Source organism: Chelonoidis abingdonii, chromosome 3 (assembly GCF_003597395.2).
Source record: "Chelonoidis abingdonii isolate Lonesome George chromosome 3, CheloAbing_2.0, whole genome shotgun sequence".
NCBI classification, from domain to species: Eukaryota; Metazoa; Chordata; order Testudines; family Testudinidae; genus Chelonoidis; species Chelonoidis abingdonii.
In genome coordinates, this window is record NC_133771.1 from 151,711,061 (window position 1) to 151,729,983 (window position 18,923).

The following is an 18,923-nucleotide window of genomic DNA, read 5'->3' on the forward strand; positions in this document are numbered from 1 at the left end:
GACTGCAATCTTTTCCCGTTCCTGCTTTTTTTTGTATTACATGTGACCTGAAATGAATTTTACGTTTGATACACTCCAACTTCACCAGGTTTGTGGGTTTTTTTGTTTTTGTTTTTTTAAGAAAAAAGTGATTATTACACCTGAAATTTCCAAAGATAAATAGTAAATACTGAACACTGGTTTCTCCTCCCACTCCAACCCTGCTGTGTTAGTGTGCTGGTACAACAGTGGGATAGCATTAACTAGTTTTTAAAAACACTTACAATTGCAAGGTTTGACTGGGTTCTAAAAATAAACAACACAATTTAGTAGGACAGATGATACATTTTTAGTGGATAATTTATAACAGATTCACAAATATGATCAAACAAATTCAATTTCTTAAAAATCTATATAAATACTTGTAACACTACTTCCCTTATGATGCACAAATTTCAAGTAATTACACATAAAGCTATTAGATTGCCTCTGACATACAAATAATGCAAAATACAAACATATATGCAGTAGCACATAAGGAATGATGTAGTGCTTCTGACTTTTAATTGTAGGTATAATCCCAAAAATAACAACTCAAAATAATTCAAAAAAAGCTAGTTTTAAGTTTAATTGTTGGGACAGAATGTATTGTGGGTGGTGGTTGCCTGGCAGCTGCTTTTGCTTTGTTGGCCTGACTTGCTCGGACTGCAGTTTCTAGACGTATTTTCAATTCAGGAGCAGCTCCCATTACTGTCTTGAAAGCATGAGGGTAGAGGGGACCAATGTGCATTAAATTTTGGAGTGCAAATTCATGAAGATCTTTCGATATTGTAGATGCAGAAGCAAAGGCATTTTCATTCAGTAAATAAGAGATCAGAATTGGAACTAGAAGAGCAAGCAACTGGACTCCTGAAAGTGAAAGAAGAAAAAAGCATAATAGATTAGAAATGAAAACTATATGGAAAATGAATTGTGGCAATAATACTGTTCCTATATAAGAGCCAATACAGTTAAAGTTGAAAACAAACACAGCAATAATATAATAAAATCAAAAGGAGTCTAAGATGCAGAAGACCTTTTTTCAGGATATCCAGTCTTCTTCCTGGCCGGTGTAGGATTTGGCTGTATTCCATATTTTCTAGTGTTTAACACACTTCGGTTTTGTTGCAGCCACTTCACTGGGGAGATTAATGCACAGCCTGATAGTGCTCACTGCTAAATCTGTTAAACTGGTAGAGCCTCTTGTACCTCAAAGGATCCTATAGGACTTTACAGAGTGAAAAATCATTTCATCTTATTTCTGTAAAGCAATCATCATACAGAGTATGACATACCAGTTTAGGACACAAAGTGAAGCGTACCTCCATATCAGTTTTAAAATGCAGCAGGGAAATAAAAGTATTGGTAGTATAATATTGCTACCATGTTTGGAATTTACCTAGGACACTGGCATACCTCTTACTCTGAATGTATGGTTTAGTAGTAAGAGTAAGGATTTTATGAATCAGAATTCCTGCATTCTAGACCTGGTCTTTGTCACTGACTCATTCCATGATTTTCAGCAAATAACTTATGCTTGTTATGTATCCGTTTCCCCATCTGTAAAATGGGCATACTATTAATCTCTCACACAGGGGGATCGAAGTGTATTTGCATAGTACTTTGAGAGCCCAAAATAAAACATGCTATGTAAACACAAAGTAGTAGGATTTATTATCATTACTTTTGTGAAAAGCTTCCTGGTATCTTTAGTGACTACACTTGGTTAGGACCTTAGTTCTACATTTTGGTTGAAAGATTATACCACCTCCAATAGAACAGCACCCCCTGTGTTGGTGCACTGGCTCAGGAAAGACTCAGAAGAGAGTCATCTACTTAATTGCCAAGACTCTGAAAGTTTCCCATCCAAGTTCTGACAAGCCCAAGTGTGCTTAGCTTGTGAGATCAGAGGAAACAGCAACTCAAGGAAGAGACACTTCTTGGAAAAAAATAAAAAGTAAACTAAAGCAGTCATTGCTGCTGATTTTTTGAATAATCTAATTACAGCTTTATTTTGTTTAAAATAAATAATTATGTTAGACTATAAATTTTAAGTTTGTAATAAGCATTTTTGGTTAAAGGATTTTTCAGAATATTGCTTATTATGTTCTTATATTTTGAGGTAAATGTGAACTGAGTGTTCATATAAGTAGGGGGACTGATATGTTTGGCTCCAACTAATGTTAACAAAAATCAGATGTTGGACAAATTTTCCCCCATACATTTCTACTAGTCTATCATTTCACACCTGCTCTGCTCAGCTCAACTATTCCAAAACCAGAGTGGCTCTTGAGTAAGTTCTGCCAATTGTATGTGGCATTTTTGTTTTTAATGTGGATGAATATCACTGGGGAATACGTTGAAAACAGTAATCTTATTTACAGATGGCTCTCGGGTGTCAATCAGTCTCCGAATGCGGATTCATTTTTAACTTAACTGAATTTTAATATATGTTATGAATATTCTTTTCTGCGGAAAGAAAGTGATGTTACTTTCTTCCAACTTGCCCACAATTTCAAACAGCCCTTCCAAACCCAGCATAGCTGTTTCTCAAGATAATCAAATAACTTTGGTGATGGGTGTAGTATTTGTAGAAATACCTACATAAATAGGCAATAGGTCTGCTAAAATGGTCACTAGTGAAAGAGGTAACAATTGGAGCAGTGCGCAGCTCTCTATTACTTTTTTCCATTTGCAGGCACAAGAGGACAATACTACACCACATTTGGAAGTTTTCTTTACAACCACAAGAGGTAGGAGTGCTAGTGCAATCCTGGCATACAACAGCCCTTGTCATGTAAAGCTATAGTACAATGACAGTTTTTGCATAATTTCAACCACCATTTTAACTGTATCAGCTCCACCACCAAATCCCTAACTACAACATTCTTGATGTAAAACGTTGTATTTCAGCATTATTAGTGTTCTACAGAAAAAAAGATACTTACTATTCTGCTCCTCACCAAGGGCAACCAATGTTTCAAGGACTTTAATTCCTTCCTGGACTGCTAAAAGCTCTGTGTTGCTGTTTGGACGGTTACCTTCTACAGCTTTCAGTTTCTCAACCATTATTGGTGCCAATGAATGGATGTATGGAGTTGACAGGGCACGGTTGGTGTGTTGGAATACAGAAAGTAGAAGCTGATAACACTTGGCTTGAACCTAATCAAGATAAATAGATTTTATTGATTTATATAGTTGACTTGGCAGTCGGCAATACAATCCATCACATCTTTGTGTGAATATAAAAATGCTTGGAGGAAATAAAGGAAAAAGACCACTGAAATTGGCAGAAAACAGCAAAAGACTAACAGATGGCTCAGCTGCTAAAAATACTGTTACTCAGTTTTCAATACAAGAAAAAGAAGTTTAACTAGGAAACAAATGCAGGAAACAAGAGAGCAATGACTAAGTGAAAGATAGGAAAGGAAGGCAAGATAGGAAAGTTAACGAATAGTTAATAATATACTAATCTGCCATATGGGATGCATTCTAGAGTCCACAGGGAGCTGACTCCATAAATAACAGAATTACTAGCAATAACACTGGGTGTATATAAGGAGTCATCTGAAGTTCCCTTCCAATTCCACAAAGGCAAAGGGGTCCCCCCAGCCTAAAAGAAGTATTAGAGTAGTACAAAACATAGGTCATGGAAAACTAAGTTGATGTTCTTAATATTCTAAAACTGTGTCAACTGTGTCAAACTCTATTAGATTTGGCATTTAAAAGGGATTTTTCCAAAATACTACATAGAAATCTCAGACAAATTGGAGAGATATGGCCTTGAATACCATATGATAATCCAGAACGCGGGCTACGAAGTTGGACATATTAATAACACCATATAGGATGAGTTATCAAGCAGGGTCCTACAGGGACTTAGAGCAGTATTATTCAAAATATTAATGGCCTGTGAGAAGATCAATCTGACACTGATCACATTTTGGGATGGCAGAAAACTTGGAGGTATAGATAAGATTATAAATTAAAATTATAGATCGTAGAATCATTTACAGTAAGAATGAAAGAGACCTGTTAGGCTGCCTGGTTTATCTTCCTATCAATGTAGGATTAATTCCTTGCAACAGATTTGATAGTGCTCTGTATAATTCAGATTTAGAGGCTCCCGCAATGTGTTGGAGCTTCCTCAACTTCCATTAGGATGCTGTCTAAAATTTCCATCTCAAAACATTTTTCCTGATATTCAACCTACATTCTGGGACCAGTTTCAACTGGTTACTTCAATTCGTACTCCCGTACCAGTATAAATAATATTCTTCCATCCTTGTTGTTTCGACTCTTCAAATTCTTGAATATCAGAGGGGTAGCCGTGTTAGTCTGAATCTGTAAAAGCAGCAAAGAGTCCTGTGGCACCTTATAGACCAACAGACATTTTGAAGCATGAGCTTTTGTGGGTGAATACCCACTTCGTTGGATGCATGTAGAGGAAATTTCCAGGGGCAGGTATATATATGCAAGCCAGAAGCAGGCTAGAGATAACGAGGTTAGTTCAATCAGGGAGGATGAGGCCCTCTTCTAGCAGTTGAGGTGTGAAAACCAAGGGAGGAGAAACTGCTTTTGTAGTTGGCAAGCCATTCAGTCTTTGTTTAATCCTGAGCTGATGATGTCAAATTTGCAGATGAACTGAAGCTCAGCAGTTTCTCTTTGAAGTCTGGTCCTGAAGTTTTTTTGCTGCAGGATGGACACCTTAAGGTCTGCTATTGTGTGGCCAGGGAGGTTGAAGTGTTTGCCTACAGGTTTTTGTATATTGCCATTCCTAATATCTGATTTGTGTCCATTTATCCTTTTCCGTAGAGACTGTCCAGTTTGGCCGATGTACACAGCAGAGGGGCATTGCTGGCATATGATGGCGTATATTACATTGGTGGACGTGCAGGTGAATGAACCGGTGATGGTGTGGCTGATCTGGTTAGGTCCTGTGATGGTGTCGCTGGTGTAGATATGTGGGCAGAGTTGGCATCGAGGTTTGTTGCATGGATTGGTTCCTGAGCTAGAGTTACTATGGTACGGTGTGCAGTTGCTGGTGAGAATACGTTTCAGGTTGGCAGGTTGTCTGTGGGCAAGGATTGGCCTGCCACCCAAGACCTGTGAAAGTGTGGGATCATTGTCCAGGATGGGTTGTAGATCCCTGATGATGCGTTTGTAGGGGTTTTAGCTGGGGGCTGTATGCGATGGCCAGTGGAGTCCTGTTGGTTTCTTTCTTGGGTTTGTCTTGCAGTAGGAGGCTTCTAGGTACACGTCTGGCTCTGTTGATCTGTTTCCTTATTTCTTCGTGCGGGTATTGTAGTTTTGAGAATGCTTGGTGGAGATCTGGTAGGTGTTGGTCTCTGTCTGAGGGGTCAGAGCAGATGTGGTTGTAAATTCTTGAAGTGACTTACCACGGAACCTTCACTAGCTTTTGTTTAAACTGCACATATTTAAGAATAAAATCTACACATTTGCAGGTACAAGCTTTCATAGATTTCAGCAGGAGCCCTGTGCCAGCTTTTGATGGCAGAATTTGGTCCACAGTTCTTTTACTCTGTCCTCAAATGCAGAATTTTTGCTGATTCTACATTCATTGAAGTCAATGGCAAAGCTTCCATTAACTCTAATGGTGCAAGATCAGGGCCTGAATCCACTTTGGAGTCTGTAGAGCTCTTTCTGAGATAAAAGCTTCCCAGAATGGAATGAAGGGACAAGGGCTTCCTAGCTGAGAGCTCTCGATTCTGCAATTCACTTCTGTTTGTCCAACAAAGCTGGAGTTTCCTAACTTGAGGTTATAATATAAAGCACAGCTATCCATTCAGGCTTTTGCCTGAGGCTGTTGTTTCAGTGATGGAGCATTATTCTTTGGTGGTACAAGTATTTATAAATAATTCTCTATTTTATATCATTTCAGCTTATTTTTAAATGCATGTCTGTTAATCATTAATGTGCAGCCACCTAGGGGCTGCTGTAGTTGCCATTTTATATATTGAAATAATAAAATAAATAATACAATGCAATCTAGAGTATATTTCCCTTGTTGACATACAAAACAAAAGTATGGACCCAGTATGGCTGATATTAAGCTGCTCTCTGTTGTTACCAAAACTGTGCTGGGAGAGTGTTCATTTCTGGCTAGATGAGAAAGGCAGAGAACTTCCTTAAACGGAGGAGAGAAATGAACTTCTCCTGTTGTTGGTCTCTATAAAGAGCTGAATAGGTATAGATGTAAAGGCTTCTTCTTGGCATTCTAGACACTCCCCTCTCCATTGTCTCCATCAGGAGCTGCTGTAGGTGTGACTATTGAACTGGAAGAAGAGCCACCTTAAGAACTCCAGCAAGTCAAGCTTTGGCAAACTGCTGAACAGTGACAGAGCATAAGACCCCAGTTCAGTCTGGAAACTGATGACTCCACTGCAGAGAAGGACTCTCAGGTGGAATAGAGTTCTAAATGCCTAAATCTGGCATGCTTTTTCTTTATATTTTTCTCCTCAGGAAATCTGAGTGCCTCTTGGGGGAAACACTATATAGAAAACATATTAGAAAACCCCAAGAGTAGTGGAGAAAATAGAGGAAGAAGTTTAGACCTACATCAAGAAATAAATTTTGGAGATAACAATTCAAAACATCTATATCACTGGAATGAGGAGGGTGCTGGGGAAGAGCAAAGAACTGGACTTAGGTAAGACAGTTCTTTCTTAGACATGGACAGAATTTTCTCCTCCCATGCCCACTCCCCTAAAGGAGGAGGTACAGGGAAAGCAGTTCTCTTTTAGATATCTTGTTATTACTCAGAGAAGGGACACTATAACATGGTAAGTTACCACTGCCAACCTTTAACTTTTATAATTAATACTAGTCAGCTCAGTGCAGCCCTTGCTTTGGTAAGAGAAGAATTGATGATGATTTTCTTTATATCATCTCCCTTTATCTCCTCCAGTCTCTCTTCATTGTTCCTTTCAAGCAAACGGCATTCAGCTCAAGTGCAACTGTAAATTGGATGTGACCGATAATATTGTGGGAATTGTTGACTGTCTCTCACTGGTGATGAGAAAAGCTCTACCAATGGCGGAGGAAGAGCAAACAGATGGAGTCCATCAAACAAAAAATACAAAGTCACAAAAAGGGGCTGTGGGGAGGCTTCAGTCCCTAACCCAACAGCTTCTCCAACTGGTGAGCAGGTATCTGTACTGGCATAAAGTGAGTTCTCTGACTTTGAGACTACAAGACCTTCTGTTTCACATGAATTTGGGAAACATTCTTTCACTTAAAATTACACTATCTGCACATTTGTATAACTGCTCCAACGAAAAAATTCCTACATGGCAATTGTGTTTCACTTCATGCTAAACTGAGCATGTCTGAGCCAAGTCAGGCTACAATTTATCACTTTTTGCAATGGACTAGTTGAAAAGATAATTTAAAGAGAAAACAAAACAAAAAGCATAAATGAGTTTGCGACAAATATGTAACCATTTTCAGAGGGCCTCTGAAATGATATGCACATGCAAATCAGGTAACTGCATCCCTGAACTGCACACTCAAAATGGGTTTTGTACATGTAAGTAATATAAAACAAATTTTGTACATATATAAGTAGGAGAATCACTGCAAATTTGGGACCTAATCTTTATCTATGGAAACAGGAGTTTGAGTAGCATTATGAGGAAGTAGTATTAAAATAAACCAGAGAAGCTCTAGACTTTTTTGGCCCAGTGGTCTTTTCCTTTCTAAAATTTCTTACATTAACAAAGATGTAACTTTTATAAATCTACATAAATCAAGTATTTAGCACAACTTGAAAATCCTACTGCAAAAGTTCCATGTTTTGTTATAATCGCCATTGATGCAATAGTTGTGATGGTTAATTTGTTAATTTGACAAGCAGAATCTGGTTACTTTTTGAAGTGAAGAAATTATAGATTTCAGGGAATTCAGAAAATGTAATATTATTCCTAGTTACTTTGTGTCAAGCATTTAAAAGATTGTGCACACTCCCACATGATGAGCTTACCCAAGGATCACAGGAATTCAATGCATTTTTAAATCTGTTAATGCAGCCGTTCTGTAAGGATTGCACTCCAATTATTTCTGTACTTGCAGACCAAAGGAAGAGCGCAATTGCTGTAAGCATGCTCACTTCATCAAGAACAGACTTAGTGCCCTCTGAAAAACAAAAAGAAAAGCAGGCTGAGCTTATTGTGAAAAGATTTTAGAGTTTGTTTAGTAAATCCTAGTGTAATAGAATAATTCACAACAAAGAGATGTACTAGAAAAGACTTCAATTATGCTCAAATATGTGCCTATTCACCACCACCAGAGTCACATTTTTGCAATTAGTGGTAGTGACTAATATAGTTGAGGTTGTTTAAGATGATTAACTCTAGTCTAATCCTCTCTTTTAAACTGCTTAAAACTTCCTGAAATTTCTACCTATGCAGCCAAAATTATTCATGCTTGGTCTCTGGCCACAGGTATATTTTTATTGTTTTTAAAATTTAAGCAAATACAACTATGCTATTTTTTAGCAGAAAGATGGTGGAAAAAACATTATACAGTCCCCATTATAACCAAGTCTCTTGCAAACCCTTTCAAAATAACCTCTGCAGCTGAAATGGCTGGCATGTAGAAACCAAAAATCTAGTATGGGAGTAGCCTGCACTAAGGAGAAGGGTTCTTGAATATTCTGCTGAAAATTAGTTACGATTTGACTGTGTTAATAAGCCTGTTAAAATCACACCGTCCATTTTGCTAAACTAGCGAAATGTGCAACTTCATTCTGTCCTGAAAAGTGAACTGAAGGCATGCAAACCGTTGCCTCAGTGCATGCACCTTGCAAGGAGTTAAATGAAATCTCATGAAGTCCATAGAAGGTCTATAATAAGTGTCAGTGGTGCTTGTGGAAATGGGGGCTTGAAGGCCCTTGAGCCAAGGTGACGTTGGGAGAGAGTAGTTTGATGAGACATACAACTAAAGAGGCCACTGAAAATTAATGTGTTTGGCCTGGAAAACTTAATCCAATGATTGTTTCCTCTCAAAGATCCTAAAGGAGGACATTATGTAATTACGCTCTTGGCCCTTCAGATTTCACATGATCACTTCTGCCAAACTCTTCCCCCCCTCTCCTGTTCAATCTATATTTCAGATTATTTGGGGGTGTAGTGAGATGGTTTTGGCAGAGATACTCTCGGTAGGTAAATTACATGCATCTCTGGATCTCTCTTTTGGGTCAGACAACATGGATTGTACCACTTCTTTGTTCTTCTAGGACAGAAAAGATGCTTGGATTAGAGGAAGCTGATTGAAGTTAGTGCAGACAAGATGGAGATGCTGCTGGTAGGCCAGGGGAAGCATCTAGGGGTTGTGGCTGGGATATGTTTTTTTCCATTACTGAAAGAGTCACTCAGTCCTTTGTCAAGGAGATTTACAATATGGAGATGCTTTTGGGTCCTCACTTCTCTTTGATTCGCTGGTGATATCAGTGGCTAGTCTTTTACCCCTCTGTATTATGCTAGACTATATTGTGATCAATTCTCTGATGTGAATTTGCCAGTCAGCCATGCCTTTACTACCTTCACATTGAATTACTGTAATGCTCACTGTGATGAAGACTACATGAAGCTTATTATACCGATTCTCTTAAAACACCATTGACTTCCAGTTCCATGAACCACAATTCCAGGTATTGAGTTTGAGTTACTGCATACAGCTCGATACAATTATGGCTCTGCCTACCTGAGACACTGTCTCTCTCCCTATGCACAACTTTGGTCACTGAGATCTGATTCTCTCTGGGTAGGCAGATATTTTGGGGTAAAAGGAAAGCGGGGATAATCAAAGATGATTCCTAGTTTATGGGCGTGGGTGACATGGGGGAGGATAGATTGTCAACAGTAACAGAAAGTGAGGAAGAGTTTGGGAAGGAAGACAAGGAGTTAAGATTGTTGTGAAACGTCCAAGAGTTTTCAGAGAGACTGGCTGAGATGCAGGATTGGAAGAAGAGACACAGGTCAGGAATGGAGAGGTAAATTTGTGAGTCAAAGGTACAGAGATAGTAGTTGAAGTTGTGTGAGTTGATGAGGTTACCTAAAGAAAATGCACAGAAACAGACGGTAAGTGTGCCAAGCCCTGTGAGAGACCTATGGAAACAGAAGAAGGGTGGGAGGCCTGCTGAAAAAGACAGTGAGGAAATGACTGGAGAGGTAGAAGAGAACTGATTTGTAAAAAACAAGTAAGGACAAGATTTCAAGAAAGACAAGATTTCAAGAAAGACAGCTGAGAGGTCAAGAAGGATGAAGATTAAGTGTGCTGCCCTGAGATAAGGCTGTATTATTCTAAAATCGGCATTGTATTCAGCATTACATACATTTTATAAGTTATAAATACAGTTCACTATAATGCAGAGAGTTTAGGCAGGCTTGTGTTAGAGCTTAGATATTGTCTGTTTTACAAGCTATGCTTTGTTAATCACAGCGTTTCGTCCCCATAAACCTAACCTGATATGTAGCCTATATTATATTACATACAAACATGTAACATTCACTTCTCCAGAACAGAAGCTTTAGCTTTAAGCTGCTTAACTGGTCAAGAGTAAACTGCTTACCTGGTTGGGAGTACTCCAAGACAGATGCCAGAGTGCTGCGGATAAGACTGGTCCATTGCTTATGAGTTTCCTCAGTCTTGGCCATTGGAAGAGTTACAATAGTTTTTATCGCCTGAAGAGTTGCACTGACTGGTGGTGAGACCTGATTATCCACTGATTTTACTGCAGTTTCTTTCAATACTCTTGTAATCAGAAACAGGATTGTAGGTAATATTGTCATACATCCTGAAATAAAAAATAAAGTGCATTCTTGCAGTTAATTCTAACACCAGATATGGTCCACAATTTCTTTATATTTCCTTAGTGGAACATCTCTTGCTAGCAATGGATATACCAAAATGTACTATAATTTACTTATGTGGTAGTAAATATAATTCAATAATATTTTAACAATTAAGAAACATCTTATTATAGTCCAAATGTATGATATGACAATTTACTTCATTTGGAGTAATTTGTGCTAATGAAGTTAAAAAGCTATCAGCAGTTCAGGGATTTATAACTCAGCCATTAAAAATCTGCTCTAGGTTGACAAGGAATGATTTTTAAAAATCCATTAAAGAGAGAAAGGATGGTCCAGTGGTTAGGGTACTAGTCTGGGACTCGAGAGATGCAGGTTCAATTCTTTTCCCTGCCGATACTTCCTGTATGAGCTTGGGCAAGTCACCTAGCCTTTTTTATGCCTCAGTTTCCCATCTGTGAAATGGAGATAATAATACTTCCCTACTTCACAAGGGATAAATAGAGTAAAGGCTGTGAGATGCTCAGATATTATGGTAATGGGGGCCACAAAGCACCAAAAATAGATAAGTAACTAATTCTTTCTCCAATTAGGGCTTTTTTTACATCTCAATTGGAGCTAAAAAGTGCCCATACACGTAGAATTTGTACTCATCCTTCCCCCAGCTCATACTTAAAGCCATGAGTCTGGGCAGATGGCTTTCTGGCTGAAAAAACCTGGCCAAAATTCCTTGTAGCAGTCATCAATATCATTCCTTAATTGGTCTAAAAGTTCACTACTGAATGCTTCTTCTCAAACACTTCTTTACTCAGTCATCCCTGAAAGCAAGAAAAAATGGGACCACAAATCAAATCATAGGCTCCCGCATGGCAGCAGTGCAAGACTTTGGGCTGGCTTATAGAAAATTTTTATTTTTAACTAAACATTTGCCATCCATTAATCACTCATTTGGACTACAGGCCAAGTATTTTTCAGAAATTATTTTCTCTAGAATCGTTATTAACTTTGCATCTCACTAAGGGCTCAACCGCAAGAAGTGCTAAACATCCGCAATGTCAATGTAATTTCTTGCAGACGTGAGAGAGGCCTCTGCTGTATTAGAACAAATAGGGCATACAGTGCAAGTTTTGATTTTGCGATTTTCCTGATGTCCTGTGACCTGAAAAGTGGGCACCCTTAAATTGCTCTAGAATCTAAACCTCACCATCAATAAATTAGCTTCACTTAAAGTGGTCTGCAATGGAGGTAACATTTTTAGTTACTGCTGTGTAACTTGGTCATTTCAAATTACAGAATTTGTCTTATATTTCTCCTAAAACCCATTCATTTATGCATATGAAGTTATAGTAGAGTACCGGCTGGAGAGCACAGAGACGGCAGGTCAGATAGGATGGTAACTGTGGCAGCCACAAGGCGAGCACTTTCTTCAGAGAGCTGGGGTTTGGCAGAAACATGACTTGGAGAGTCTGACATTTTTGGGCTTAGATGTGGCATGTGCCGTACTAGGATAAACATTAGTAGTTCCATGGCTGCAAAGACGAGAGATTTTCCAGGCACAAGGCCACCGTTCTCACCACCTTCTCCTAACACAAGGCATGTTTCTTTTTCCTTTATGTCGTCTTCATCTGCAGTGAAAGACATTTGGTTAAATATTAAAAAACCCTAAATAACTATTAGATAAAATACTGACAGGTAGATAATACTTTGAGAAGAGCTAGAGGTTCACATTAATGTATAATGTCAGACAGATCACACAGTTTAAGAAAAATACTACTTTTAAAGTTAACATGTGCTGAGGGAGTTTTAAATTGCCTTAAAGGTTTTGTGATCATAACAATTGACTTAAAAATTTCATAACGAGCCCAGAAATTGATAAAATTTAATAATTACAATGTCTGAAAACAGTTGCTGTGTTTCATACTTAAAAAACTCATGTGGTGAAATTATCATCAAAAGATGCCAACTTCTGCATGTTGCCAGGCACAATGTTGAGTGAAGTATATTAATACAATAGTTTTTTTTTTCTTTATCTTAGTTATAAACAAATAAGATTTCTGTAGAAAAAATATTAAAGTGCTATTCCAATCTGAAATGTGACTCTAAAAACAGTATTGTGGGATTCTGTGTACCGTCTCTATGATGTTAGTATCAAATGTGCTCAGTTTATACGATTTTCTTCTGAGTGGCAGACTTACAAGCTATGTTCTCTCCTTTGCCATTGTCAGTAATAAAGTTTAGTAATTATGCCCTCAGTACCCCTATGCAACTCCACTGAATTCAAATGATGTTTTAGGAAACACGTGCTGTCCCATTGCCTGCATGGGTTTGGAAAGACGTAACTTATTGGGTTTTAATAAACCATTTTATTGATACAGAAAAAGGTATAAAATGCATTCCACTCTCTCTTAGCTGTGTTGGTTCTTTCTACAGCACTAATAGAAGTAAAAAGCAGTAAGCCCTTGCCCTGTCCCACAATCACCTTGAGAAAAAGTGTCAGTGAAGATAACTGAAGGTATAACTACGAATACATTGAACAGATCTGTGGGATAAGCAGGAGCCATTTTTACCTAGTCAGTTTTCAGAGAAGAACCACACTTTAATAAATCTGAGTTCTTCTCCCAATTAGGAAATTTGTTGCTTTTTTCCTCTGTAAATGCAAACAAGAGTTTTAAAATTTGTTTGTTTTTAAAGTCTTACTTAGAGTGTTCCTTTTTTCTTGCAAGTAATCTTGAGCTGCTCTCACTATCTGCTGGACAACTCCTGTAACTAGCAGCTGGACTGAAGGGGGATCCCAGGTCAATAAGAGTCGATGCATCACACTCAGAAGTTCAACACCAAGGAGCTAGAATAAATTAAAGCATTTTTTAAAATGTAAATTAAAAGTGAATGGCTCACAGACCCCTAATTATCAGCAAAAATGGTTTCTGTTTAATCTACTGTTCTTCTTAGTCATAGAATATTTTTTTCTCAGTTTTAAAAAGCACAGTTACTTTGGTACACACTAATTGTGTTTTTCAGTTCACTTCTGAGAGACTCACTTTTGCGTATGCCCCACCCTTTATCCTGTTACATCACTGATTTACTCTAAGGGAGCATTTTTCACTCACCATAACCTGGGATTTTCTAAAAGAACAAAAATGGTTAAACCTAATCCCAAGAGTGTGCAACAACACTTGAGAAACACAAGGGATTGCTAGTAGGATTGTTCTCTCATTTTTGTTTTAATGGTAAGATTTAAAAGAAGAAAAATTTTAAAAAATGGGCAAGTGTGCCGATACACAAGCCTAATGGTATTAAATGGATGTATTGGTTGAGTTTGGCAATTTACTGTCTTTTTTTAAAACAAAATATTTTTTCACCTCAGCTGCTTGAAAACTAATGTTAAAGTCTGCTGGGGGATATGGAGATCTGATGCTGAAGGGAAAGCCTCCCACGACCAAAGTAACCAACCACACACAAAAGGGGACAATGATATAACTTTGCCAGATTTATCCAGTAAGTAGTGTATTTTCCCCACAAAATAATAAATAATTAAAGCCCTTGTAAACACCATAAAGCTGCTAAAGAATGAAGACCCATGAAAACAAACTGTCTGAATACATCTGGGACATGGTTGTGATACTATGAGAGAAGTGGCATTAGGCCCATTGCGCTTATGTGAGCTGAAACATCTTTTGAATGATTGACCGTGGGTTTTATGCCACTTACTCAAGAGCAGGGGAGGGGACAACACATAATTGTTCACCCTCAACTCTGTGGCTAGCAAAAATCCAAGTAATTGTAAATAAAAAAGAGAAAGAGTACTTGGTCTGCAGTGTTGCTACAGGACTTCCATAGTACTTTCCCTATAAAGCTTTCTGTTCTACAGAAATAAAATAGATCATCTTCTGTGGTTTATCAGGCATTAAGGAAAAGAGAATGGGATGATAAGTCCACTGCCATGATCTTCAGATTTACTGAACTGCTATTAAAAATTAAACATGAGCCACCAATTAAAATGGAAAAGCTTTTCACAGATCCCACTTATTCCTACACCAAATCATCATGGCAAATTAAATAGATCTCCTGACCTCCAAGATATAACAATATATTTCTGCTATGCCATTGAGTTTTGTTTATAAAGTTTTCCTTCTTGAATTTAGGATTCATTTCTCTCCCTAGGAGAATCTAGCACATTAGATATTGAACATAATGAGTGAAGAATATTTCCAGTAGAGCTGCTCAAAATTTTTTGACTGCTATTATTTTTCATTGAAATCTGTTCTTCATTCAAAAATGGAACTTTTGAAAAAACATTTCTAAAATGCCTACTTTTGAAAATTTAAGAAAAAAATTTTAAATGAAAAAAAATAGCACATTTTGTGTTTTGCAAAATGTTGTTGGAGCTTTTCTGTTATTGTTGTTTTCTATTTGCAACTTTAATAGGTCAGGTTTAAAAAAAATCACTGCTGAAAATTTAAGGTAATGATTCGATTTTTTCTTTTTCTGTAGATTTAGAAAAAATTGGTTATTATGAAAAACAACAAAAACATTTTGAATTTGCCTACATTTCAGAAATGTTTTTTCCCCTAGTTTGGACCAGCTCTAATTTTCAGGGACTTGGAAGTAAACAGAATACAGATTAATCACTCAACATTTACACACATGCGCATCTAAAAACAGAATAAGCCACTGAGATTCCAACATCAGTAATATATTACTAGGCCTATGTACTATACCTGATCCTCTGCAATATGAATTCTAGCACAAGGGGAATCCAGTAAAGTATGCAGTGCCTGTAAACAAGATGTGACGTGTTCAACAGGCTCCTCAGGCCTGGGGGAACAGAGAAATTGTATACTAACACCTGAAAAGAAACACAAACAAATCTTATTTCTATACCTATATGATGAGGATTGTTTTTATAACATATTTAAGTTTTTAAATGATGCGAAAGTTGGGTTTGTTTGAGGGTTTTTTAAAACACAAAAGTTATACTCGTGATTTATTTTTGCCATTGAGAGAGATTCTTTGTGTTAAAAATGCCAGACCAGTCACTTTTTCTCAGTAAAACCAAGACTGAGACAGTAAATAGTAAATAATTATGGTCACTAACCTATAGATCAGGAAAGGAAACTAAGTTTTGTCATTTGCTTTTGCAAATCTATACATTAAAAATCTGCCACATTTAACTGTGTTTTTAAGTTTCTTTATAATAAAATATTTTAACTGGAAAAAATAAATTGCAATCTTTTCAGGTATGACCTACAAAAACACAAAACACAATTCTTCAAGAAACATTTGTATTATTATTACAAATGTTTAAAATTCAAATACTCCAATTACAGTACTTTCACATGCAATCTCTATAAAGAACTGCTACTATTTAAAGAAAGAAAAAACAAAACTACTACTATGTCTCTGGGTTTATTGTACAAAAGTCTCAGAATTAATTATACGACTGTCAGTGCAACACTGTTTTACTAGTTATTTGTATAGCATGGATCAAAAACGACTGAAAGATATACACAGATAATCAGAGCAGGGGTTCTGAAACTGGGAGTCGGGACCCTCAGGGGTTGCAAGGTTATTACATGGGATGGCACGAGCTGTCAGCCTCCATCCCAAACCCCGCTTTGCCTCCAGCATTTATAATGGTATTAAATATATAAAAAAAAGTGTTTTTAATGTATGAGGGGAGGGGGTCACACTCAGAGGCTTGCTGTGTGAAAGGCGTCATCAGCAAAAAAGTTTGAGAGCCACTGACAGAGCGTACAGCTGGGCATATATTCCAAATTCTACAAATCTATACACCTAGACATTTTCAGAGCCCCCATCACTATAGCACCTGAATGCCTAAACTACTAACAGATGCTTTCCTTACAACACCCCATGAAGTAGGAAGTACAGTACGATCCCCAATTCCACACATGACGAACTGAGGCACAGCATAGACCAAGTGACCTGGTCAGTGTCACACAGGTCTTTACTGAATAATGATCTGATCAGGAGGTATAATCAGGAGTGCTGGAAAAAAATTCCACTGAATCAAACTGTAAACCGTGTATATAATGGAAATCACTTCAAGCCAGGGTGTGCAGCAGCAGCACCACCAGCACCCCTGGGTATAATTTAATCTAGCTCATGATTCTAAAATTATAGAAAGAACACATCTAGAGAACACAATTTATATCATCTGAACCGTAATAAATATACTATATGTAGATACCTAATGACTTATTTTTAAACATAGCGTAACAATCAGATGTAAAACTAATCTAGAAGATTTCATTAAAAGGACATAGAGCAGTGTTTTTCACAGCTATAAAAATCATTTTGGAGAGATGGGTTGCCAGACTGTAAGTGTTGGAATGGACATATGGTCCATTTTAAACTGGCTAGATTTCAAGATGATGGTGTCCTTTTAATGCAGCTACACTGTGGTGTTAAACTTTGAAATATGATATCATAAAGCTCTTACCTAAAATCAAATGCATTCTATCTTTGTTTATCTCTGGCAAAGATTTAGTGGTAGGTGGTGTTCCAGGTGCCTGGTTTAATATGATAGACGAGGAACGTTTCTGTGAATTAGGCATTGCTGCAGCTGCTTCTTCTGGTGACTCAGAAGCATTAAATCCTGCACTGTTTAGCCAGAGTGCCACTGCATGTAGGATTGGAGCCCAAGAGTTCCGGTAGTGCAGTCTAGCTGTATCAATTGTCTCTGGAGTGTAAAAAGCTCCACCTGTTAAATTAGCATAAAAAGTACATGTGAGTGCGTGAGAGGGCATATATTGTAAGTACACCTCTACTCCGATATTAGGCGACCTGATATAACATGGGTTCACATACAGTGCGGTAAAGCTCACACACACTGCTCTGAGCAGCGTGTTAACAGTGCCAGGCTGGGGCCAAGGGCTTAGATAAGGGGCAGAGGGTCTTGGGGGCAGTCAAGGGCTCCTCCACCCCAGGGTCTAGGAGGCAGGACTTGTTGGGGGGGCAATTTTGGGGGCCAGGGGGATTAGCGGGGGGCCGGGAGCAGCCCCCTCCATTTCTCTCGCCCCGGCCCTAGCCGTGTCACTCGGGGGAGAGGCGAGGGGGAAGGGATCCCCCTCGCATTCACCAGCAGCGGCGGAAGCGGAGCAGCCCGGCCCCAGGCCGCTCCACCCCTGCAGCTCCCAGCCGTGGCACTCCGCTTCCCGCCACTGGTGAGTGCGGGACCTTTCCCCAAACCCCGCCCCCACAGCGACGGGGTCGGGGTCGGGGCCGCATTGCTCCGCTTCCCGCCGCCGGTGAGTGCGGAGGGCATCCCTTCCCCAACCTCCGCGCACTCACCGGTGGCGGGAAGCGGAGCAGTCAAGCCTCAGCCTGCTCTACTCCGCCAGCTCCCAGCCACAGGTGAGTACGGGGAGGGGGGGGTGTCCTTTCCTCAACCTCCCCGCACTCACCTGCAGTGGGAAGCGGAGCGCTGCAGCTGGGAGGTGGTGGAGGGGAGTGGACTGAGGCCGCGTTGCTCCACTTCCCGCCAAAGGTGAGTGCAACCTCCCTGCACGCATCGGCAGTGGGAAGCGGAGCAGCCTGGCCCCAGCCTGCTCCACTCCACCAGCTCCCAGCCATGGCGCTCCGCTTCCTGCTGCAGGTGAGTGCGGGACCTTTCCCCAGCCTGCCCGCCACATTGCTCCACCTCCCACCGCTGCCGGTGAGTGCCTGTCAGGGGGCGGAGGAGATAGCGGTCGTAGTAGTCAGGGGACAGGGAGCACGGGGGTTGGGTAGAGGGTGGAGTCCTGGGGGTGATTAGGGACAGGGGTCTCTGGAGGGGACGTCAGGGAAAAAGGAACAGGTGGGGCCAAAGCAAGTTCGATATAACGCGGTCTCACCTATAACAGTGAGATTTTTTGTCTCCTGAGAACAGCGTTATATCGGGGTAGAGGTGTATAAATATATAGGGTACATTTGCTGATGTAGATATTCAAGTTTGATCTTTGTTACTGCTACCTGCAGCACAATTCTCCATGTCAACAGGACTAGCTGGCCTCTGTATCATTAAGGCTGTCCCCATACCACTTCCCGTTCTTTGACATAAAATATGTTTTGCTA

At 39.2% G+C, this 18,923-nt stretch overlaps 1 protein-coding gene across 1 annotated transcript in view; it reads right to left on the reverse strand.

Moving 5' to 3' along the window:
• Positions 1-304: 304 nt before the first annotated feature.
• HEATR5B (HEAT repeat containing 5B) overlaps positions 305-18,923 on the reverse strand; it is a 90,963-nt gene continuing 72,344 nt past the window's right edge. Inside the window, exons 29-36 of the mRNA XM_032772392.2 lie at positions 17,311-17,571; positions 15,569-15,696; positions 13,548-13,692; positions 12,206-12,475; positions 10,610-10,834; positions 8,021-8,172; positions 2,967-3,180; positions 305-888 (exon numbers count right to left, since the gene is read on the reverse strand). Of these exons, the coding sequence (XP_032628283.1) occupies positions 584-888; positions 2,967-3,180; positions 8,021-8,172; positions 10,610-10,834; positions 12,206-12,475; positions 13,548-13,692; positions 15,569-15,696; positions 17,311-17,571 (1,700 nt within the window). The 3' untranslated portion in view covers positions 305-583. The remainder of the gene's footprint in view (positions 889-2,966; positions 3,181-8,020; positions 8,173-10,609; positions 10,835-12,205; positions 12,476-13,547; positions 13,693-15,568; positions 15,697-17,310; positions 17,572-18,923) is intronic.